The sequence below is a fragment of the Sphaerodactylus townsendi genome, linkage group LG03 (assembly GCF_021028975.2).
Source record: "Sphaerodactylus townsendi isolate TG3544 linkage group LG03, MPM_Stown_v2.3, whole genome shotgun sequence".
Classification (NCBI taxonomy): Eukaryota; Metazoa; Chordata; class Lepidosauria; order Squamata; family Sphaerodactylidae; genus Sphaerodactylus; species Sphaerodactylus townsendi.
In genome coordinates, this window is record NC_059427.1 from 110,545,700 (window position 1) to 110,571,879 (window position 26,180).

Sequence of the window (26,180 nt, forward strand, 5' to 3'; positions counted from 1 at the left end):
TTTTTGTTTTGTTTTAGTAGAAGAGATTATCTTTCCCAGGGGATGTGATCAGCATTCTCAAAACTCCTAGCAGAAACCAAATACCATAATAATTTAAAAAGCAAATTTAAAACAATATCCATGTGTAAATATACACATATAATATTGAAAGTTAAAGCAAGTTTAATATCAACTTCTTTGCTCATCCCCCTGGTGCCGAACTTGTTTCCTCTGTAGACCTAGGCTGTGGAATTTGTAGGGTGAAAAAGCTAGAAAAGGGTATGTATCTCAAACTCCTGAGTGTTCTTCTTGCTTCATACTGTTGTCCTATAATTAAAAAATGTGAATGGTTTGAAGGCAACAAATTATGTTAATACTAGTTTGCATTTTCACAAGTTTATTTCAAAGCTAAGACAAAGAACTTTAGGCTTATTGGGGACAAAGGTAGAGTGTTCATTTTACTTTAAAACTTTATATGACAAGCATCAATCATATCAAACCAGTTCCTATTTTGCTGGTCTTGGTACTGGGTCAGTACTCCCAGAGCAGTATTCGGCAATCTACTCTGTGAATGAATTATATTCATGTGATTTTTACCAAAAAGTATGAGAAAGACAGGAGGTATTCAATAGGACCATAACTTTTCTCCCTCTAACTAAGCCCTGTTATGCCAGCATAATATACAAGTTGTATCTTGCCATCCAGAATATCTGAAATAGTGCACAGTATAAATGATAGTCCAAGTGTGACACTCAATATATTTATTATTTAAAAACTATATTGTTAGCTGTGCGATTTCTCATGCAATACTGTAATCTGGATAAATGAAGTTAACAACCCTCGTGCTGGCAAGTCCTTTCTCAAGGAACTTGAATAAGCAAACAATTTCACAGGAAAGTTAAACACACTGATTTACTAACCTACTCCCCCATTAAAAAGAGGATTGATTTTGTTTTCAAATGAGCCTATATTGAAAAATCTAACAAGAACTAAATGCTCAAAAATTGTTTTCAAATACGGCAGTTCATTCTAAAATGCAAGAGTTTCTTAGGGAAATCTAGAGCATCCCAAGCTTTTCAACCTAAAAATGAAACATATTTGCAGATTTCCACTTTTGAGAAAACAGCAAAGCACAGGACTGCTACTGTCAAAGCACAAAATCCCCTTTTTCAAAACAGAAACAACATGGGTTGCAATCCAGCACTTCAGTCATGTACTGTGCTAACATAAAAAAACAGGAAAAAATTATACACTTAAGCAAGACAAATCACCTTCACAGAAACATCCACACTGTCATTCCTGCGGCAGTTCTGCACTTGTTGCCACAACTGTTTCCTTCTTGGTGTCATGGTTTTCGGCCACTGGTTTCTCAGTGGTGTTCCCTCCCATCTTCTTTTGGTTTTCCGCTAGTTTCTCTTCTGGGCATTCTTGAGAAGGACAAAATGGTTCTTCTGCTGTTTCTGCAGCCTCTGTTCCCTTTTCTTCCTTTTGCTGCTCCTCTACAAATTCATCTTTAGAGAAAACTGGAGTGGAGCAGCTTTCTGGTTTGTCAGGTTCACTGTCTTCAACTGCTTCAGTCCCATCTCCAGCATGTTCTTTTGCCTCTGCTGTAGCACTTTCTGTAGCCCTTTCACCCTCAGCCCCCTCTAAGGCTTCAGATTCATCAACATCTTGGTCAACGTTTTCATCTGTAAAGGGATCCTCACCCTGACAAAGGAGGAAACACAATGTTATCACGTGGCTGCAAATCTGTCTTAATTCCTCCTATAAGGAGCCTCGTATCTAAAACATGGAAGTTCGCCATTGAGGTTGAAGTGTGGGTGCTCAATTCGTAAGTCAAAACAGAGTAACAGCAATCCCTCTCTTTGCCTGAAAACTTTTAAAGAAATGTTTGCACATATGCTTTCCAGGGACTATCTGAATCCTGTGGCACTATTTGAATACTGGCAAAATGTCCAGCTCACAGGAAAAAGAACAAAATGTAGTTTGCTGCAATGTGTTTCTCAGGACATCAGCAAGGGGTGAAATCCTCAGTAAATTTCAATGCCTCTGGCCTCAGAAAATGGCTAATCTCTCAACTTACTATTTGAGCACTCAACTCAGTAGCAGAATCGGTTATCTTTAGGAAATAGTTATCCTAGCAGCTAAGATGTTTGCCTCCTCCATATTTTCAGTTTATTTCATTATTAGAAAGACCAGGTGCTGGCACAGGGATACAAGCTACTGATGGGCTCTTTCACATTTTGAAGATCTCATTAAATGCTGCAATCTCTGAGTTCAAGAATACTAAGTGAGGACTGCACTGGGAACAGCTGTTCATGCAGAAGTCATGCTAACCTTATTGAGATAGAGAACAGGGCTTTCTATGGCACATACTGGGAACGATGCTCTGTTTTTTGCTGTTTTGCTCCAGTTCGGATTACTTTATTAAAAAAAAAACACTAATCAGCAGACTGACACATCAGTGCTATGCTGCTGGATTTCAAAATTCTTGGTTGCCATTTGCCATTATCTAGCAATGCCTAAGCCCTTTTTATCCCCTTCTCACAGATCACTTTCATGTGAAACTGAAAGAAGGCAGCAAGCCAGTGGCAGAAATCTTGCAATACACTGATCAAATGCAAGTGACATTCAGTCTTATACTCACAAAGCACAGGAAGATAAGTGAGTCCTTTTTCTCCATCTGTGCTCATGGAATCCCACCCACAAGAGCTAGGCTGAATGCTACAGTCAAGGACTTCTGCACCCAGCAATTATTTCTGTTTTATGACCCAGATGGATCAGATCCAGACCATACTAGCTGCCTCCATGAAAAAACATCCATGCAGGTGAAAGATAAGAAGTGATATCTTCTTTGGCTGATTTTCAGCCAATTAGCCATAGTCACTGATATTTTGGAGTTTTAGCTCCAATTATACCCTGCGATTTGGACTTGTCCATTATCGCTAGTGAAAAAAGGAGGGGGGAATTCAGAATCCCCAGTTGGTGGAGACTGTCACAGGCTCCTCAGGAAGGGCAAGGTGCCAGCATCCTTTAGCGGAGGAAGCATTAGGCCCATGTTCAAGCATCACCTCTTGATGATGACAGTCTCACCCTGCCTCCAACCTTCCTTTCTTGGGGAAGGTGCTGAGAAGACCTTTGATGGGGCAGCTCTGGCATTACCTGGAATCCTCAGACTTCCTTCACCCCTTTCAGCTTGGTTTTGCACCTGGGTATGGTACGGAGACTGTGCTGGGTGGGTCGAAGATCTCCTCCTGCTGATGGACAAAGGTCAGGTGTCCATGCTGATTCTGTTAGACCTGTCAGGAGCCTTTGATACCGTTGATCATGAGGTGTTGCTGAGGCACCTGCGGATCCTAGCAGGGGTAGACGGAGTTGCGCTTGAGTGGATCCATTTTTTCCTCCGAGAGATCCCAGAGGGTGGCACTGGGCAACTACTCATCTGCCCCAAGGGCTCTCTTGGGAGAGCAACCGCAAGGTTAATTCTGTCACCCCTCTTGTTCAACGTGTATGAGGCGCCGCTGGGGGAAAACAGCCTCAGTATGTAGGCCACCAATGCCAGCCACAGGCTGATGTTTTCAGCTCAAAAGTCTCTTTCACTGGACCCAGAGAAAGGAGTCTCAGTTTTGCTAGTGTCTGCCTAGCAGAGACCAGGACTTAATTAACTGGCAGAAGCTCAGTCTGGATAAGACTAAAGTGCCACAACAAGGGCGGGGGGAGGGGCATGTAGGGGAGATGGCAGATGCAAGACCTGCTCCCCATTAGTTATGGTTGCCACAAGAGGGTCCTGTTGAAGAGGTTGCTCCTGGATTTCCAGGGCAAAATAGCAGCCAAACGTGTTTCTTTTCATCTTCACCCAGTCAGACGGTTGCAATCATTCCTCTCAGAATTGGAATACACCAATTACCCTTGGCCACGTATGCTACGCAGGCAAAACCTTGTTGGTCACACAGGAGCATCTCCATGTGCTGCAAATTCCCATGCAGACAAGCATGGTCCCATTAGGGGCTTATCAAACCCCTGCTTTGGAGACTGTGCTCTATTTCCAGTCTTCACAGGGTCAAAATTCTGGTTTTAATCTACAGGGCTAAATCCAAATGTTTTGGAGGCCCTGATCTTCCTTATGAAATGGTCTTCCCACAAGAGATCTTTAGGAAGAACACAGGGACTAACAATGGATGCAAGATTAATTTCTTTAACTCACAACCAACAGCTTCCTGGAATACATCAATGCAAAGCCTACCATCTTATATAAGAGACAACCCACCCACACTGTGAGGAAGAAATGCAATGCATCCAAGTAATATTTCTGCCCATCAAGCAGTGCTTATATTGGTTGCAGTGCTTCCTCAATATAGGATTTTACACTATGATTGTCAAAGGGCTGTCTTAAAGACAGCATATTTCTTTTTTGTTCATTTGTCTAATTTTAATTTGGATCTTTTTCAACACCAGCTAAAAACAGGAAAGAGATTTGTTAGATACAGCCTGGTAGTCTGAGTATCCAACACTTCTGGAAAAAACATGGCTCAAACATACAGGCAATGCACAGAAAAACAAAGCACTAAATTTGTTTCTCTCCATTTCATGTGAAAGTAACATGCAGCCATTCTAGTACAATAGTCTGTCAAGGCCAAGCTCATGATCCCTTACCCTGCTTACTTACCTTAAGGTACTTTTCTAGCATTTTCACAATGTGTTTGCTATTTAGGACACTCTTAGCTACATGGAAACTAGCTTTCTTGAAATGTTCAGCCGCCATCTGGAAAGAGCAGATAAGCAAATATGATGATCAAGTACAAAAAAATTGTGGATTGAATGCAGCTTCTTGCATGTCTTTCTCTCTGTTTCTATTTCTATTTTGGGGCATCAATCCGCTACTTACCTATGTCTCTACCAAGAGAGACAAAACTATTAAATGGAGGATGGTCAGTAGACGTCCTGCTGTAGACGTCTATGTGAGGCTTTTATCCAGGAATTCTCAATTTACATGGTCATCAAAACAAAGAGAGTTGTGCTAGGTGAAAAATGTTATGAAAAGCAAGGAATTGAAAGACTAATGTGAAATAGCAGGAAACTGAGACTTCTCTACTGCCCGAAGTTAATTATGGAGCTAGTAGATAGGAAATAAAGCTGATAAAATGTTTCTACTGTTATGTACTTGTTTTATTTATATCTAACATTTCATACTCCTCTGACTACTTGCATAGTTTGTGTTTCCATACAAATATAATTTGCAAATTCTCTTTGCACGCAATGTAGCAAAATAAGTAAGGATTTCGAAAGTTTATGTTTCAACTGTAATGGTAGGAAAAAGATACATAATTGTCACTAAAAGTATAAAATTAGCAACTATCAAGACCATGTAAGGGAAAGAGCAACCTTAATTCAGGTTTACAACTGGCAAGCAGATTAGCTTGCAGTATCTCAGAGAATGACTTACAATATGTTTCAGGAACTTCACATATATCACACTTTCCTCATGCTCCTTCATAAACTGGAACCAGAACAAACAGTATCCTCGTCTAAAAAATTAGGTAAAACTGATCCAGAGGTAGGAAAAGTGGATAAAACTTTGTTTTCAGTCTACAAATTTACTCTCTGAATATTTCCCAACCTTCACAAGGAAAATTGCCTTATAGCATTTCACCCCACCCCCATAACTTTTTGCAAGTTGAATTCAACACGCAGATGTGTTGGAGTACTTTTTTATTCTCAGTTGTGTTGAAAAGGAATATAGTATGAAATTGACAAAGTTACCCTTTTAATTTATATTTCGGTACTATCAAACAAAAATGTTTAATGCTTTTTCTTTGAGGTTGGTGTCATGCACCCCAAGATTTTTTCCCCCAACTTTGGGGTCTGTTCAACCCCACACTGGATCAGTAAATAATGTATTTTTTTAAAATTTGTGTAAAGGGTTTATGGATTGTGCTCTAACCAGTGCTGAAATAGGAGACTGCTAAGCCATCTGACAAGACATTTCTATAGATTTTAACTTTTGAGAGTTCTTGAACTGATTGTCATCTTTTACCCAGAAAGCAAACAAAAACAGGACATGCATGCTAGCCATTCTGGCCCAACCAAATATCTCCCCTGCTGAATCACTATTCAGTTCCAGAGATGGGAGAAGTCATTAGTAATCTTAAAGCACGTTAGTAATTTCTCCAAGCAAAAACTCTCACAATGAAATCTACAAAAAACCTAAAACTGATTCTCCTTATATAGATCCTCCATACAGGCCAAAATAATTGCAACACCTAGTCTCATACAGGAAGTATCAGAAAGACCTCCAAGACACTAGGGTTACTTACCCTACGGTTCCTGTTGTGATCCACAGACCTCAGATGTCTCTGAAGGAGGTGCTGTTGTGCAGGGATTAGCATATCGCAAGCCATGCAGTGAGCAGCTTCTATCTTCTTAAAGAAGTGTTCCTGGCCAATTCCTAAAATGGCATACATTTGAATTAGATATAAGCCACAACAACTGATGGCAAATCGTTAAGCGTCTTAGTTGATAGTTCCATGGGAATGTCAACTCAATGCATGGCAGCTGTGAAAAAGGCAAACTCTATGCTGGGGATCATTAGGAAAGGAATTGATCATAAAACTGCAAAGATTGTCATGCCCTTATATAAAGCCGTGGTGCGACCGCACTTGGAGTACTGTGTCCAGTTCTGGTCGCCGCATCTCAAAAAGGATATTGAGGAGATAGAAAAAGTGCAGAGAAGGGCAACAAGGATGATTGAGGGACTGGAGCACCTTCCCTATGAGGAGAGGCTGCAGCGTTTGGGACTCTTTAGTTTGGAGAGGAGGCGGCTGAGGGGGGATATGATTGAAGTCTACAAAATTATGCATGGGGTTGAAAATGTTGACAGAGAGAAATTTTTCTCTCTTTCTCACAATACTAGAACCAGGGGGCATCCATTGAAAATGCTGGGGGGAAGAATTAGAACTAATAAAAGGAAACACTTCTTCACGCAACGTGTGATTGGTGTTTGGAATATGCTGCCACAGGAGGTGGTGATGGCCACTAACCTGGATAGCTTTAAAAGGGGCTTGGACAGATTTATGGAGGAGAAGTCGATTTATGGCTACCAATCTTGATCCTCCTTGATCTGAGATTGCAAATGCCTTAACAGACCAGGTGATTGGGAGCAACAGCCGCAGAAGGCCATTGCGTTCACATCCTACATGTGAGCTCCCAAAGGCACCTGGTGGGCCACTGCAAGTAGCAGAGAGCTGGACTAGATGGACTTTGGTCTGATCCAGCTGGCTTGTTCTTATGTTCTTATGTTAACTTGTTCTGGTATGAGATTTCACAAACCAGTATGCCATCAGGAATCAGATCTCTCCCCCACCAACTAGCTACATGAACTGCTGCAAGCATAAAATTAAGATCATGCTATGTAATATCGTTATGCATTCCATTAGTAAAGAATTAAAGCATCCCACAATCCTTAGTACAGTCATCCCGAGGGCAATTTGACCCAGACACATGGAAAATTAACATTACAACATTGGCTCTAATCTAAAATTCTCATCTAAACAATGCTGCAAAACCACATAAACTAAGTTTTGCGCCACTTACTAAGCACTTACTGCCTAGCTACAAGTTTCAACAGGCCACCAGGAAAAAGTCTGCCTCTTGCTATAATTAACGACTTAAATACTCCACACAGATTTCAAATCTAATGTTATTCATCAGCACCAGTAAAAAAAGTCGCTGCCTTTTTCAAGACGTATCACACTATGTTAATGCCCTTACTGATCATCAAAGTTGTCTGCAAACTCTGGAAGAAGAAACCTCAAATTCCAACCATAGCATCATAAAAGAATTGTGCCAATTTATTTTATTTGTGTAATTTTATTTTTAGCACAATGGGGAATTTCTCATGGAGGTTTGCCGGATTAAGACCTCAAATTATTACAACCCAATGGAGCCTTGCTTTTTTGACCAAGTTCTCTAATTGCTGCTTTATATTTCTGTACTCATGTCCTGTGTCAGAACTAGTCTTCACAACCACAGCAACTGGCAGTTCCATGGAGACTGTAGGTGGGCCTCTCTTGAGAAACAGGTCATCTGAGGCACTTTATTTTTGTTGAGGCACACTCTCAAGAAACTAGCTCTAAGTCTAAGCAATGGACGCAGCAATTAGAAGTAAGCAGCAAATGGAAGGAAGAGTCAAGAAGGAAGGACAGACACCTGGAATATTCTCCCTGCTATCAATTCTACCAACTACTGCATTCCAGCCTCTGAGCATTCAGAAGCCCCAACAGATGCTGCAGTATTTGGTGATTTTTAAAAAAAATATGCTTCTCCACAAGTAGCTTTAAGTAGAAATTGTGATAGATAGATATAAGTTGAGTTGGATGGATAATATGGCTGAAAAGTGGGGTATAAACACATTAAACAAATAAATATATGATCTACAGTGTGTATGACTCTGGTCTTACAAAATGCAAAACTGGATTGAAATAGTCAACAATCACTATTTTAAACTGACAAACACACAATTCTAATAACGTTACTAATTCCAGGTATTATGACAAGTGGAAAGTGATTGTTGTTAAAAAATCCATCTCTATCTCCAACATTGATATACTAGTATATAGTACAACATTTTCCTGGGAGTAAGTTCCACTCAACATACCTCTGCAGTATTCCAAATAGAACTGCTTAGGGTGACTCTCATAGTACTGGACTCAGGTATAGTACTGGACTCAGGTATAGTACTGGACTCAGACCGGAGAGACCTGGTTTCATAGCCCCATTAAATCATGCATCTTAACTGAGCGAGTCGCTCTCTTTCCCTGACCCAGGGTAGGTGTGAAAATAAAAGTAGGATAACCTCATTTATGCTGTTCAGAACTACTTGAGGAAAGGGAGGGATATAAGAATCATATACACATGAAAGAGCTTACAAGTAAAACTAAATTCCCATCTCCTATCTCTTAGCCTTGCAGCCCATACTGAACACGAAGATTTTTAAAGCCAATTTCTCCATGGTGTTCCAGTCCAGACCCTACTAGACTCTTTTTAGGAACATCTGCTTCTCATGGCCCAAGCTGAATCAACATTATGACCAAGAAAGCAATAATATTATGGTTAAAGAACTAAAGATAACCTTCCAATGCTATATTAAGAATTATTACACCCTCTCAGCCCATTAAATGGATAAAGAAGGATATAACTCTGCTTATAATGGTACTGCTGTTCTCATAACTGTTAACTTACCCTTGAAAGAGTCTGGTTTTGGCTTGGTGCCCTCTTTTTCTGTCAACTCTTGACGGCGCTTCCCAATTTTCTTGTTTCTGTTCACAATGTACTTCTGGAAATTGGGGAAAGAGAAATTCTATATAATTATACAAGCCACTGCCCTCAAATTACAAAACTTACAATACAAGGAGACAACTACATACAATAAAGTCCCCCTGGATGAAGCTGTAATGCAAAGAACAGAACCAATGCAGCAGCATCTTTCCTTCAAGTTTCAGGGTGAGGCTTTTCAAACAAAAATCCTAATGATCAGTGAGGAAAATAAGAAGAAGCAGAAGCTCTTAAGCAGTCATTTCCTATTCAGAACCATGATGCACCAACAACTCAACAAACCTAGTTTTAAATACACTTGCAAGGAAGGTCTACAACTAGGAATTATTGGTTGAGGGGAGAAGCAAGCAGTACTCAGTGTAGAACAAGATTTGAAGGGAACATACCTGCAAGAACTCTACAGTTTTGTCAGGCAATTTTGTTCCAATGTACCGCAACACCTCTTTGTGAAATTTGCTTTGTAGATGCTTCTCAATTTCTTCATCATCAAAGCTTCGGAATTTACACACAGAACAAGCAAACTGAATTCTGAAGGAAAAGACGCAAGTTTGATTTTTTTCACCTTGCCCCAAGTACTTCTGAAAGTACGTGTGAAATTCAGCTCTTCAGAAACAAAAAGACACTTTCCCATCCTGGCAACACAACACACACTATCCTCTCTCTATTTATTCCAGTGCTACTTCATGTACTGTTACGCTATGCTAAACAGTTAGCCAAAACTGTAAATTTAACCTATTCTATTCTGGAGATCAGCCAGATTTTCAAATTCTCTTTTTGTTGCTGTTGTGGGGAGAAAATGGAGGACAGAAGGCTGTGAGCTGCTTTTGGGTCCTCAATGGGGAGAAAGGTGGGGTATAAATGAGGTTAATAAACATAAATACTGTCCTGTGCATTTGCTATGGAATAGGACTACACAAAAGGGGCCTGGGGGTTGCACCAGCTAAGCTGGACCCAGCATGCAAGGCAACATTTCTTAATCAGGTGGGAAGCTGATTTCTTCCATGAGGAAGAGAGTGTTAGCTTAAGAAGGTTCTGTAACAAAGCAGGAGCAGCTAAAGTAACCCCTCAGTTCCCAATGGAAGAGGAACTTTGTGTTTCCCTTCTGAAGAGGACAGATGAGTAGGAGCAAAATGAAATAATGACAAATTAGGACAATTACTAGCCATCATTTGTCACAACTGTTCTGTGCAATCACTGTTTGGTTATTTTTTAAAACAAAACCTGCACTGCCTTTACATTTTTTCCCCCGAGCTGTTCACAATAACAAGTTGTCAATAACTGTGTAAATTAACAGTTTATTTCTTAGAACTGTGACAACACATATGGCTGGAACAAGAGATTATTTAAATTTAACTGGGGTGACCTGTTAACCCTATTCTTTGTTTTATGACTAATTACTGGCTGTAATCTAAAATACTACAATTCAATAATTTTCACCCATTATGAAGTCTTACAGTTACTTTGTGTTCATTAATATGGCAAAGCAACACTCCCCTTGCTAAGAATTTGAAGGCGACATGGGATAGATATCAAACCTGATCTTATCGACAAAACAGAAACGGGAGAAGCCAAAAATACTTTAAAGAAGCAGGTATGTTATATTTTGTTTGCTTACCTGTCCATAGCACGGTCCCGCATTCGATCCCGGCGTTTCTGTTTCTCTTTTTTTTGTTTGGTCTCTTCATCGTCATCATCGCAGCCATCACCAGAGGCTATGGAGAGTTATGTTTAAAGCAGCTCTTTAAGAACCAACATCTTACAATTGCTTTAGGCTGTTTGGGGTTACAGATATCTGACCTCCTCATCCCTTGACTTGCTTTACTTAGGGCCAGTTATGGACCAAAAGTGGGTGCCATTAACATTTTTTTAAAAGCTCCATGTAGCAAGTGCCATTTTAAAAAGCACACACACATATATATCACCTTTCCACCATTATGGCCACTGTTCAGGTTATTCAATACCAGTGCGTAAACTAGCATACTGGATTATCATTATACCTACCAAAGAGGAATGTTGACACAGGAACATACTTTCCAGAAGCACTTTCCATTCCATGTTGGAGGTGTAACATTTAAATTTGCCCTCAGCACAGCTGAAACCACCAGCATGGCATAGTGCTAAGAGTGCAGTGGGGATTCAGTCCCCACTTAATTATGAAATCTGTTAGCCTTAGATAAGCCATTCTCTCTCATAGAGTTAATGAGAAGCTAAAATCCCACTCCAACCAATTAGTAGGAAAGACAGGCTATAAAAGCATGTGGTGTTAATTAGTAGTATTTAAGTTTTATTGCACTGTGCCATTAAGTCTTTTTTGAAACTGTCTCGAAAGCAGGATAGCACTCTTTAAAATTCATACCAACCGAATACAGAAGATAATAAATTCTTACAGAAAACCAGTGAAGCCAAGAACTTTTAAACTCAAAAGAAAACACATTGGTAACTAAAAATATGATATAACCTATATATTCTCCTCATTTCGTACCTCTTTAGTTTTTCATCAGAATGTTTAAAGAGTCTAACAGTACAATACTAAGAAGAATCACACCCTTCTAAGCCCACTGACTCTAATGGGTTTAGAAGGATGCACTAGAAAAAGTATAAGTTGATTAGTGGGGAAATAAGTGAATGACAGAACAGCACAATAATTCAATGGCAGAACACAGGCTTTGGAAGCACATGTTCAGTTCTTGCCTTTGCCTGTTAAAGATGACTTCAGGTAGCAAGACATATGCTTGAGACCCAATCAAACCTCACACAGGTGTCAAAGTGGAAAGTTCCCAGAAGTTAATTCCCTGATGCTAGTACAGTAAAATATTGACCAGGAATTAAGTAGTAAAAACCAAAATACTGTAATGAACAGTGGCAGTCACATTTAAAACACACAATTTCAACCGCCCATTTCAATGGTATCAGCAAAAGATACAAACAATTGACAATTATGATCACAGCATTTGAGCATTTTCTATACAAGTTAACAAGTTAGGGGCTGTTTAGTGAAGAAGAAGAGGAACAGGAGGAGGAGGAGTTTGGATTTATATCCCCTCTTTCTCTCCTATAGGAGACTCAAAGGGGCTTACAATCTCCTTTCCCTTCCCCCTCACAACAAACACCCTGTGAGGGTGGGGGGGGGGGCTGAGAGAGCTCTGATAAACTGTGACTCCCCCAAGGTCACCCAGCTGGCATGTGCTGGAGTGCACAGGCTAATCTGAATTCCCCATATAAGCCTCCACAGCTCAAGTGGCAGAGCAGGGAATCAAACCCGGTTCCTCCAGATTAGAATGCACCTGCTCTTAACCACTATGCCACTGCTGCTCCTAAGATGACTAAATGGGGTGGTGGAAGTCATAATAGGATGACTAAATGCGGTGGTAGAAGAGAGAGTGCAGACACACATTTAAAGCCTACGTGGCTTGAGACTAGGGTATTTGAAAGACCACTTTCACATAAGTTCCTGCCTGGGAATTAAGATCAAAGGTAGAGAATGGTTTCTCTGACTGTCCTGTCAATCAAAGAAGTTTGTTCTGTAGGTACCTGAGAGAGAGCCTTTTCATTGGCAGATGTCTAATTAAGGAACAACCTCCCCAGGGAGGTGCGTCTGGACCATCCTTCCCTTTCAGTTTTCAGGAAGCACTTGAAGAGTACTTTATTTAGGACTGCATATGGTTAAATTTAATAGTAGCCCTGAGTAGTGATTTTACATTTTGGTTTTGTATTTAACGTATTTTATCTGACGTGTTTTATCTATGGTGCAAGTTGCCTTGAGCTATGTAAGAAAGAAAGGCAGCTAATAAATGTTTTAAATAAATAAAAACAGAAATTATCTCTCATTCCTAGACCCTGGGACCATGAAACTGAATGAAAGATTTGGGACAAAAGAAAATACTTATTCACATTATGCAAAAATGAATTCACTACCATCTTAAGCAGATTAAAAAAAATTAGCTTATTACATGGACAATTAGTCAAGCCAACTAAAGGGAAATAGCCTTTTTCAGATACATTATCTCCATAGCCAAGAACCAGAAGCTGGGGACAAGCAACAGAAAATAGGGGACAGCCATCACATCATGCCTTATGTACAAAGTTCCAGAGACATCTACCTGGAGCAGCATTAGAATTCTAGGCTAAGTGGCTTGCAAACTGATCCAGTTAAGCACTTCTGATTCTCTCACACATTAATTAGCACCTCTATTTGAGTGAATAGAAGGTTGTAGTGGCAGATACTTCAGCAGTTTATTCAACTCATGCTACCTTTATTAATGCCCTGCCTTCACAACAAAACTAAATGAAAAAACATGCAATTATAGTCCAGAGATTACCACTACTACATGTTACATGATTGTGGATCAACATTTAATCTAAAATGCAATTACACAAAAGAAAGGAGATATATTGGATATGCCTGTTGAATGGTGAACTTTACCCTACCTTTACAGGTTTAAAGCCTCCATAATGCTCCTTTTTTTAAAAAAAAAAGGGGGGGAGAAAGAGAGAAGATTATTAATACTACATATTAGTTCAAAATGTCATGCAAGGTATGCTGTGTTACAATGTTGTCAATCAAATATATTAATCATTTTTATCTAATTTACTAATCCATATTTAAGGACAAAGAATTGTAGCAGTAATTTCCATTGAGAAATGTTGACATATTCATTCAAACATAACCCAGATTTCCAAGATTCTTAAAAAGAACTACAATTGTCTGAAACCCTTAAAAATGTAATTTCTCCTTTCTGAAATGAAAGCAAAAGCTCTTCTCCCAGACAAGTTCTGACAACTGAAAGATCTACCCAGATTTCAGAAAGTGGAAGACCCAGATCAAACATTATTTTGGTAGCAAAGAGGTACTATGAAAATAGTCGGTGCATGCATGACATTCTTTCTAGTTTATACTGCACGAATGTTAGGCTGGATCTCTCTGACATCACAATCTAATCCCTGGGATGAAACAGGAAAGAAAGGACTGAAGGATCAAGAAGCTCCTGCACATATATAAATGCATTGTGGCTTCAGTCAACGTTATGTTGCATGTGTATGGAAGATGGATATGAGTAAGCCTGTCACTTGGTTTCTTCACTGTAACAGAGTCACTGAAATAACAAGATATACTGACAAACCAGGTTCACACAAAGTTACTTACACCTTTATCTCCGTCATCTGCTGATTTCTCATCACCTTCACCATCATCTGTCAAATATACAAAATCCAATTCAACCACAGTGGGAAACTATACTCCTACTTTTAAAATAACCCAATAGCAATCCTTTATAAGAACTGCTTCGACCAGAAAATTGGTTCTCAGCCTCTGGTAGCAGAAGTTTATATTCTGGGATATCTTCTCTTTTTTCATCTTGGTTTCTAACTCTTCTTTTATGTTAATTCAGAGATTCAAAATATAAATTTTTATGCTAAATTGTCACAATAAACTCCAAGTCTGAAGAGTACTGAATTGCACAGTAATATATCAAATGAAAGTAAACATTTTATCATGACATGCTTTAAATGGTTATACTTCTAGGAACTATAAGTGTTAAAATCTGATTGCGAAGATTAAAAGTACATTACCTTCCATTGGAAATATAGTTTCCCAAAAATAAAATCCTTACCATTATCAAACTCATCTCCTTCACTATCTATCTTTGCCTGTTTGCTTTCAGGTTCATCTCCACTCTGGAACTGTTTCCGCCTACGTAAGCCCCCTTCATTATCTGAATGCCCACCAGGACGACCATGGAAACCTCTCCTCTTGGCCTAGAAATACAAATTGAGCAAAACATGCTTGGTCAGATTATCTGTAAGTATTTGCAAGAACTCTCATGAAGTTCATCTGGCATTTTTTCTCATCAATTCTGCGTAACTACATATCCTTTCTCATAGGATATAACCCTGCCCCAAATAATGCCCATGAGTCCCTGCTAATGTAATTATTTTAGTACAATTTAAGCAAAATTCAGACATCTGAAATGGCTGGAGAACACTACCCTGTTTGTTAACATCTCTTTCCAATGACTGTAACGGAAGGTACAATTTACTTTTAGCAATAGCCTAGATAAAGTCTGGAAAAGGTCATCTACTCTTTCCATTAATGCTTACTGAAGCAACTTGAATATGAACAAAGAGCAACAACTGAAACAGCTACAAATATAGTAACAGTTTCCAGTCAAAGCATTCTGAACTTACTCTACTTCGTGATCTGCCGTAGCCGTAGGGCATGTTCCCAGGAAACCTTCCCATGCCCTGCATTCCCATCATGTTGTAATCATAATTGCCATAGTTGCCATAATCTCCACAGTCGCCATAATCACCACAATCTCTGTACTCAGGGACAAGTGCTTGGGAAAAGAGTGATGGAAGCCTGTTTCCAGGTCCGGGTCCAGGTCCTCCCATATTCCTCCCACCCATATAATTCATCTCATTCCATCGTGCAGACAGCCGCTCTGTACTTGATGGCGTGAAGCGGTCACGATTGAAAGTGTTTGAATGACCTCGATTCTGGACTCTCCCTCTACCAAAGTTATAGTTGTTTCCTCTGTTGCGGGGCTGATCTCTGCGGTTACCGGCAACATCGTAGTGGCCTCCGAAAGAATCATTTCTGTCCGATCCAACTTCACTATAGTCATAGTTGGTTCTGTATAAGTCACGATCAGGGATTGGGGCTCTGGAGTCATAAGACTCAAATGACTCAAACCTGAAAGAGCTGAATTGCAAAGAAAGGATCTTGTCAGTAGTTAACAGAAGGCTTGATAGCAAATCTGAAGATATACTGATAGAGCCAATGTTATTACACTGGAGGCTTTCTAGAGTAGTTATCTGATTCTCTGTCAGGGAGGGGGCATAAGTCAATGATGGAATATATGCTTAGCATGCTGAAGATCCAAAATTCAGAACAGCATTTTCAGTTAAAAAGATCTCAAGTAAAGGGCCTCAGCTGGAGATCCCTGACAGCTGCAGTTAATTAACAAGATGACTACATTTTGAGCTGTTCTGCACATTTTATGAAACTAATACTGTCAAGCATACTTCAAGAATTCAAATGGAATTTAAATCCAAGAACCAGTCATTAAGATAAGGAGAAACTTTAGTCACCTTCCTTGATCGTCCACTCCTTCCCCACTGCCGCCACTGTTTTCCTTTGACAGCATATCCAGGCGCTGGTTTATCTTTGCTATAATGGAGTCAGAGTTCTCAGTGCCTGTTGCTCCAGTACTGTAACTTGGAACTGGCATAGTGGCACCAACATCAGCATTCATTGTCATGCTGTTAGCTTTAGAGGTGTCCCAGGTACTGGCATTGACAGTAGTGTCATAGCTGTATGTGGCAGCTGTAGTAGAGGTGTTTGTTTGGGCACTGTAATAGTCATAGCCTTCATAGCCTGATAAAAAGGAAAAAATACAAGTTATGGAGACTTCCTCAGTTACAAGACTGGTGGAGAATTGTCACTTTAATATTGCCTCCATTATGGTTATAATGATGTCACCAGATGTAAGAGGTATAAATGTTATGTACTTTATATATTATTAAATCATCAGTACTGGCTCAGACAGCAAACTTATCTGACCATGAAAACCTTAGAAGAGGGGCAGGATACAAAGAACAAACTATACCAGTGATGGCGAACCTTTTCGAGACTGAGTGCCCAAATTGCAACCCAAAACTCACTTATTTATTGCAGTGCCAACATGGCAATTTAACCTGAATGCTGAGGTTTTAGTTTAGAAAAAACGGTTGGCTCCAAGGCGTGTGTTACTCGGGAGTAAGCTTGGTGGTAGTCGGTGGCTTTGCTTTAAAGCAACCATGCAACTCTTCCAATGGGTGAATCACGACTACCTGTGGGGTTTACTCAGAAGCAAGCCCCATTGCCAGAAACTGAGCTTACTCCCAAGTAAAGGATCATGCTGTAGTTCGCATGAAAATCAGTGGGGTTTAACAGCACTTAACAGGGTTACCTACACTGCTTCCCCAAAACTAGGTCTTAGGTTTAATGCTAATAATCGAGCCCAGCAGCCCAGGCCAGCCTAGATGTGTGTGGGGGCACTCTGTTTGCACTGAGTGCCACCTCTGGCACCCGTGCCATAGGTTCGCCACCACTGAACTATACCATCTATATGATTTGTTTATACTGCACAATATATGAAATACTTGGTAATACCTCCCAGTGCCCCCACTGATTCTTTTCATTGGTTCCAAAAGATCTGGCAAAATATTCAAAAGGGTATTTTTTTTTAGTGAAAAGCAAATCCACAGAGACATCAAGCACCCCTGAAAATGACATACCTTGCCAACTTGCTGGATTTGTAGTATATGCACCTTGATGGGATAAAAAGACAAAATTTGATTACTACATTAAATACATCAATCAAGGCAATATTATTGAATTGTAACAGAAAAAAATATTGTTCCTTCTAATGTTAGCAAGTTTTATATCATTTGTACCCACGTAGTCAAAAACCTTCTTCAATCAGTTTGCATAAGTATAATGTAAGTTCTTTCACAGCAACACAATAAAATATGAACAATATGTTTTCCCCTGAGCTGCAAGAAATATCTTGTGGGTTATTCCCATTGCCCAATCAGAGAGGCAGGAAATGATTTTTCCCCTCTTCCTGTTTGGAGTGGGATCGCCCTCAGTTCCTTTCTTTAAAGAATGGTTTTCTTTCTGTTGATTTTATATCCTGAAAAAAAGACAACATTTTTCTATTTGCCTCATCAAATACTTAATTGATAATTATGGATTAGTGATAGTTTATATTATATTATCTGCATAACTTTTTATCTTATATTCTTCTCTATCTAAACTCAAATCTTTAATTCTTTGATTTTTTCTGATCTCTGTTTCCAAAACTTCTAATTCAAGAATAAACAGATAATGGAAAACCTTGAGATGTTCCTTTCCTATTTATTAATACCCTTGCATGCTGCTTGGTATAAATACTTTGTATCCAGTTAAAAAAATCTTTAGCCACATTTTGAGCTTTCCAGTGTCAATATAAAAATCCAAGAGACATTAGCAAATGCTTTTCCCGCATCTAGAAATATAAGCACTTTTTTGCTTACAAACTCCATAGCATTAATTAAAAACTATACATAACCTTTCATATATCTTTTTGCTACAAGTTCTGTCTGCTCTTCATGAATTAGTTTATTTATACACCTTCTTAATCTGATCACCATGATTATCTTAAACAATTTGTAATCAACTTTCAGCAGCAACGTGCATCCATATGACTGTGATAATTCTAGGTAATTCTCTTGTTTATGCATCAGTATAATGAGCGTTTCCTGCCATGTTTGTGGTGGTTCTTTCTCTTTACTTATTCCATTCATCATTTCTTGAAGAGGCAAGATTAACTTTTCTTCTAAACATTTACAATATTCTGCTGTTAGGCTGTCTGAACCTTTCTCTATGCTCCACTGTAAATTTTTCAACAGGTCTGTTCACAATCTAATGCTTTATGGCCAATTCATCTAAAGCATCTTTTTAATATTAGTCTGCATAAAACTGAATAAATTGATCCATGCAGCCCTCTGCTTGTTTCCCAAATCATACTAATAGACATTCCTTCAGTCCTATTAATTTTTAAACAATCATCTAAGAGTCCCATCTAGAGGGGAGGGCTGAATCTGCTGGTGGGAGCAGCAGAGGGCTGCATGGATGGATTTGCCTTCCCCAAGCTACTTGCCCTGGTGGAGGGGATATTTTGCTGGCAGGCGACCGCTACGACCCTCCCTGACAGTGGGATGCACATGGGGCACTGCACCAGTGTCCCTGCAGCAGGGATGGTCCAGAGATATGGCCAGGAGAGCTCTTGGCTCCACTGTGCCAGCAGTTGGGGCTGCAGACTTACGCCACCAAAAAGGAAAAAAGAAAAAGCCCAAAAATCTCATGAATAACTCTGCATGCTTCCTTGAGCACACAGAGTCTGAGTCCACTTTATTGTAACATGTATACTTGGATCCTTCAGCAAATTAGATTTTTTTCTTGTCCCCAAACCAGGATTGGTTTAGAATCTTTGCCCCCCCCCCCCCAACTTCAGTTAAGTAGCACAATCACTTACTTTGAGTATTGGTTGCATCAGTACCCCAGGTACCATAACCTGCAAGGGAAATCAAGAAGTTCGTTAGATCAAGCTAAATCCCCACGATGCATTTTTTTTGTTCCTCTAGATCTACTTTATCTCTTCTCTCCAACATATCAAAAAAGAACAAATTTTGATTCATGCTACAATTCTGAAGAAGAAAAAGAAGAAGAAGAAGAAGAAAAAGAAGAAGAAGAAGAAGAAGGAGGAGGAGGAGGAGTAGTTTGGATTTATATCCCCCCTCAAAGGGGCTTACAATCTCCTTGCCCTTCCCCCCTCACAACAAACACCCTGTGAGGTAGGTGGGGCTGAGAGAGCTCTGAAGAGCTGTGACTAGCTCAAGGTCACCCAGCTGGCGTGTGTGGGAGTGCACAGGCTAATCTGAATTCCCCAGATAAGCCTCCACAGCTCAGGCGGCAGAGCGGAGAATCAAACCCGGTTCCTCCAGATTAGATACATGAGCTCTTAACCTACTACGCCACTGCTGCTCTTGTAACTATCACAATGATATTAAAAATACAACCGCTTCAATCATTTAGAAATCCCTCTTCCAGGTTTGGTCCATGTTCACCAATATTAATCAACACTTCTGCCATCATTACTGATCAGGTAGAATGGAAATCGAAGCTAGGGTAACAACTGATTATCCCACAGGTCAGACATTCTGAACTTCACCAGGGTAGTTATTTATACATTCTGAGTAGTATTTTGTTCAGCTTTCTGAAACTACATTCATTCTAAAGGTCTAAATCAGGGGTCCTCAAACTTTTTAAACAGGGGGCCAGTTCACTGCCCCTCAGACTGTTGGAGGGCCGGACTAAAAAAACTATGAACAAATTCCTATGCACAAATGATTGTAAAATGTTTGATCTCACCTTTCAGCCTTTCTGTCATGGTCTATTTTTAGAACAGTGACCAAAGTATGTCAAGTACAGGGTGGGCTCCAAATATTGTTGGGGAGGCTGTGGAATACCTTCCCCTGTAAAAAAAAAAGCAGAACTTTCCCAATGAAGCATTCCATCTAACCCAGGATCAGGTATCTTCCTGGGTTCTTTCCTCCCTAGCAGCCAGCCAGCGATTCGCCAGCCTGGCTGATGCCAATGGGAGTGAGGCGGAACAGAAAGCCTGAGAGCAACACATGGAGTAGCTGAGAGGGAAGGGCGGAGCAGGCGTTGCCACATGTAAGGTTTCCAACTCTGGGTCAGAAAATTCATGGAGATTTGGGGGTGCCATCATGTAACTGCAATCAACAGCCGTTGGGGCCAGTTCCTCCTCTCCCTCGAGCCCCCACTGCACATGAATGGAGCCATCACCGCCATGCCTGGCGGGCTGGATAAATGCCTTCAGGGGGCCACATTTGGCCCCCGGGCCGTAGTTTGGGGACCCCTGGTCTAAACTAACGATTACTCCAAAGCCAGTCTCCACATTGCACAAAGCAAAGTTAACAAAAGCAGTACCAAAATGTAAAGATCTCTGCAGTACTGAAAAGTATGAGGCTCAGGTTACTCCAGGGGTCCACAGTTCTCATTGTGGCTGAAAGACGCAAGTCATTTTTCACATATTGTAGCAGAAACAGGAAATGAAGAGAGGTGAATCAATTTCCACTTCTGCTTTCCCTGCTTCTATGTAAGGCTTGAACATTCTATCATGGTTACGGGATTTTTTAGATACTAGTTTGGATCCTGCAAGCCATCTGCGGAAAGCACCGAGCATCTGAGACTTGTGTGTAGTAACAGCCACACTGATTAAATGGCTGTACGGGCAAGGGAGAAGGGAATGATACTGCTCTTTTTGCCTTTTGTGTGACTGGAGATCTGCTCACAGAAAAGAAAAAATAGGCTGATTCTGTCCCCTTCCCCCTCCCAGCTAAAGTCACCTGACCAATGCAGCTTGTCACAATTCCCACTCAAGGCACTGCTCCCAAGGAGACCAGACTGGGTCAGCTTGCAGAGCACAGGAAAGATCTATTAGTACATGCAAAATTCTCAACCCTGGGAATAAATTATCCCAGGACAGCAGGGAAGAACAGGGAAGATTGTGAGATCCTTGCACCCACAACATGTAGGATCTAGTCTATTAGATAGGGACTCTACTATGAGATGCAGAACTGTAAGACTCTCTCTCTCTCTCTCACACACACACACACTCACACATGAACGTGCACACAAACTAGATTCTCCATCTGATTTTACACTGAGTTTTCATTATTTCTTGCTTTATATGTCAATATAAGACATAAATGAAGACAGAGACAGCTGTCAGCATCTATCTGCAACTGTCCACGTAAACAAACATACGATCTAGTTCTGAAAAGTGAAGTCATATTGAGACTCTTATCCACAGAAACTTCTGAAGCATCAAGAGTTGTCTTGTATTGCAAGAAAGGGTCCTATGTGCAGTCAATAGCATGATTATTACAGCATCAACACAGAGGGTATTACTGGACTCTGACCTGCTTTTGCTCTTAGTATCTGGCCCTTTCCACACAGGCACCAACAATGCCAACACACAACCCCAGGACCATTCACACGGATGGTCCCGGCAGGGGTGCAAGCGGCGGCGCAGCCTTCGCACAGGCTGCGCCCTCCCTGTCGCCATCCCTTGTCTCCAGTGCATCGCAGAGGCCAGGGGACCCCCCCCCCCCGCAGGCTGGAACGGCAGCTCTGGAGTCGCAGGCCAGGGGGGCGTGTCCCCTGGCCTCTGCGACACGCCGGAAGCCAGGAGACGAGGTACGGCAACAGGGATGGGGGGGGGGGGGAATGGTGCCTTCCAGCTGCTGCTGTTCGCACGGCAGCAGTTGGAAGACGCTGCTTCCGAAAAACCTTGCTCAGGGAGCGAGGTTCAGAAGCAGTGTCTTCACGCCGCTCTGGGGTGGCGAGGCCAGCGCTGCTGCAATGCAGCGGCGGCGGCCTTGCGAACACCTCCCCAGGGACAGTGTTTTTGCCATCCCTGAGGCGCTCTATTCCGCCTGTGCGGAAAGAGCCAGCCAGATATACTATTAAAAAAATTACACTTGTATAGTGTCTGGATCCCTTCCAATAAGCTAAGAGACTGCTCATATCTTCATAGCCTCTAGAATCAACTATTACAATGGAAACTCTATATGGTTATGAAAATGTAAATGATCACTAAACTTCTAGGAAAGGATTAAGTTGCTGTTAACAGGTGTAACTGATATGCTTCCTTACAGCTCCAGATGCCTCTGGGAGGTGGGGACCAATCTACTGACTCATTTAAACTTTAAAGGACAGATCTACTGCCTGTTGAAATAGTGGTCTTTCAAACTTTGAAGGGCATCAAAAACACCAATGCACTGCAGACCACCTGCTGGCTTATTTATTTAAAACATTAATTAGCTGTTGTTCTATTTTGTGACATTCAAGGAGGTTTGGGAACACTTTCATGCTTTTACTGTTCCTGCCGTCTCTGCAGGACAGAAGATTAAAAAACAGTTTTAATGATATTTGGTCATTTCAGGGCACGATTATAATTTTTCATTCAATTTTGGGAACATTGCTCGAATATCTGGACAAACAACAATGCTCCCATTATTTAATGAACCTATAATCATGCCCTTCCTGACTTTCTTGTATGCAAACAAAACAATAATTTTTTGAATTGCACACCCCTAGCAGTAACTGCACTGGCTGTCAGTATGTTCTGAGGTCCAATGCAATGTGCTGGTTTTAACTCTTAAATTCCTTTACAATTTGGGTATCGATATGGTGCTGCTGGAGCAGCACCATATCCCCTGCCCCATAACTGAAGAATATTACTTTTAAAAGAACCTTTATGTTTTCTTTTGAATTACTGCCTCAAACTGGAAAATGTTGTAATTATTGAAGGGTGGAGGGGTGGAGGAAGGATGAATGGAAACTAAATTATACAAGACATTGCTGAAAACTATGTCAAATGTTCAATGTATTTATATTTTCATCTTTAAATGACTTTTTGCAAATGCAATATCAGCATAAATTCTCAACTACTGTTGTTCATCTTAATAAAGAGAGCCAATCTATATAGAACTAATTGGACAGAAGGGACCTGGCCACAGTACTGAATGCCCTGGTAACCTCCCATCTTGATTACTGTAATGCACTTCACGTGGGAATTCCCTTGAAGACAGTCTGAACGCTGGAGATGGTACAAAATGCAGCAGCTAGGCTGCTGTTGGGTCAACCTGGCTGGTTGCATATAAAGCTGGCCTTGAAAGAACTGCACTGGCTCCATATTGGCTAACGGGCCCGATTCAAGGTATTGACAATCATATTTAAAGCCCTAAATTGCTTGGGTCCCACCTACCTAAAGAGTATATTTGCCCACATGAGCCGGCCCATACACTGAGGTCAAGTGGGGAGGTTCTCCTAGTGACCCCTTAAAGATAACAATATTTATTTCACTTTTTCACCTAACAAATCATTTTCAGAATACTTGTTGGAAAAAATAGGAGATGGAAGAAGTTGAGGTAGAAAGGGGCTTGGTGTAAATTGCATTATAAATCTTTTAGGGGTAATTCTCTGTGCAAGAAATGGAAAATGAATTATTACAAAGGTTCCAGCCTCCCTTGGGATACAAATAAACAAAGTAATGAGGTCTTGTTTTGTACAATGAATATTCTCCTGAAACTAAATAGCCAGAATTCAAATCTCACTGGACCTAAATGAAAACCAAAAGCTTGAAAGTAAAAATTCAGTGTGAAATTGGCCCATCCACAGACCTGGAAACTTTTCCCAGGGGCAACTGGCGCCAAGCATGGCTCCTCAACAAGTATATATGGTGCAGTGGTTAGAGTGTCTCACTAAGATCTGGAAGACTTGGGTTCAAATCTGCAATGAAAGCTTACTGAGTGACCCTGAAACAGGTACACAGCCTAGTCTACCTCAAAGGTGAGCATAAAGTGGATGGGAGGAGAATGCTGTAAGCAGCTCTAAGTCCCCATTGGAGTGGAAGGTGGGGGTATAAATGGAATAAATGAATAACATTAAACCTGTGCAGTTTTTACATTTTGCATGTGAAGTCATCTTCAGTAACATGGCTTTACATCATTACAATAGCATGATATCATAGTGTAGTTCAATGCTGCTATATCAACTGAGAGGGGCAAACACCCTCTCTATTTCTACATCCTGGCCCATATTTTCAGCTACTATGGAGCCAGAATGGGTCCATGTTAAACATGAAGTATTAAAGTGCTCAACGGACACACAAGAATGGCAACTGAGACACAATCATTCATGTCATGAAGAATGTCACGGCTGTTGGCATAACCCGCTCACATCCAGAAGCAGAAATATTTTGAAAGCAAAAGATGTGAATTAACCTGAAGGTTTAACATTTGCTCTCAAAGCCTGAACACACTGGATCTTTGTTAAAATTAAGATATATGGTGCTACAGCTGCTTTGAACCATGACGAAGGGTAGGGTATAAAGCTTTAACAAATATAAAGAAAGCCACCTCTCAAAATACCATTCAGCTTTATTCGTTTCAGGGCTTCAGAAACCTGCAAGTACTGAAGTGGTAAGAACAGAGCTGCCAACTTTTTTTGTAGCTGGCCTCTTCTGCTTTAACACGGGGGCGCGGGGAGAAACCCATTCGAAATGGTCCCTGAACTGTCACCTGTGTACCAAACCTGGTGTGACCTGGATAGTCTAGGCTAGCCCAACTCGTCAGTTCTTGGAAACTAAGCAGGGTTGGCTCTGGTTAGGATTCGGTGTATGGGAGACCACCTAGTTGCAGTGCAGGGCCAGGCAACGGAGAACCGCCTCTGAACGTCTCTTGGTTTGCAACCCCCGGCCTACAGGGTCCCTCTAATTCGGCTGCGCCTTGACGGTCCTGGGCGCCATCATCATGCCACTCTTCACCTAATACCACACCGCTCGCCACGAAGCCATTAAACACACAGGCGCTGTACTAAAGGAGAAAACTGCTTTGAAGTGGAAAGAGCAGAGACCTGTGGGTAACGGTGGAGAACGACGAGTTCAGTTCACTTCTACATGAAAGGCACAACCTTTCAGAGAGACGAATGTCACTAAAAATGGGGGGGGGGGCAGGGAGTGTGAAAGCAGGCTAAGGCAGTGCAAAGAAACTATATCGACGCCATTTTGTGTCGTCTTTGGAAATAGGTCCTCACCCCCCGCTGAACAGAACGATCAAATCCTCCGCCCCGTATCCCAACCACCTCGCCAATCGCCAGGAGAAAAGCACTGAGAGACAAGTCTAATAGCCAATCAACATTGTCCCTGCCTCATAGAGCAGGCTCTCGGAGCCCGGCTCAGCCGCCGAGTAAATCGTAGCCACCATGAAAGAAACGGTCGTGGTTGTCAGAATTCCTTCCGCGCGCGCCCTTCCCGCGTTGTCCGGTACATCTCCCACGAACAGCACTCACCATATCCCTGCTCCATGTCTTCCCTCGCCGCCAACTTATAGCCACGCAAGGCAATTCTAGTCTTTAACTGTGCGTTCACTCCTGTCCGCTATTGATTGGCTAGTGCTGCGGACTCAGCAGTTTCAATTGGTTGCAATCCCAAAAGCCCTCCCACTTGAATTTCCACGAATGGCTGCTTCTCCCGCCTGCCTCTCTTGCATCCGCTCCCATTGGTCCGTTCTCCTTTTCCTCCAAGCCCCGAGGTGGTTCGCGTTGAGCTATGAGACACAGTTTTAATGGTTTGCTGTGAAAATTTCCGGTTCCCTATCTTAAGCAATCTTTTTATTTTAATATATTTTATTAATGTATTTTATTGTAATGTAGTTATGTTAATCTGTATTTTAATGTATTTTATTAATGTATTTTA

General features: G+C 41.1%; 1 protein-coding gene across 2 annotated transcripts; it reads right to left on the minus strand.

The window, feature by feature from the left end:
- Positions 1-359: 359 nt before the first annotated feature.
- Positions 360-25,887, minus strand: AKAP8 (A-kinase anchoring protein 8). 2 transcript variants are annotated; one of them, XR_007243848.1, is made up of 14 exons: positions 25,775-25,887; positions 19,368-19,406; positions 17,587-17,619; positions 16,399-16,684; positions 15,493-16,009; positions 14,919-15,063; positions 14,455-14,499; positions 10,925-11,021; positions 9,696-9,837; positions 9,217-9,310; positions 6,294-6,424; positions 4,646-4,741; positions 3,142-3,335; positions 1,551-1,686 (listed from the first exon to the last, which is right to left on the minus strand). XR_007243848.1 is itself a non-coding variant. In XM_048488631.1 (13 exons), exons 1-13 carry the CDS (start codon positions 25,788-25,790, stop codon positions 1,273-1,275), a joined length of 2,055 nt encoding a protein of 684 aa, XP_048344588.1. In that variant the 5' UTR covers positions 25,791-25,887; the 3' UTR covers positions 360-1,272. The 2 variants fall into 2 exon arrangements, 1 of the variants encoding a protein (XP_048344588.1); XM_048488631.1 differs by lacking the exon at positions 3,142-3,335 and having other exon boundaries at positions 360-1,686.
- Between the last annotated feature and the right edge of the window lie 293 nt (positions 25,888-26,180).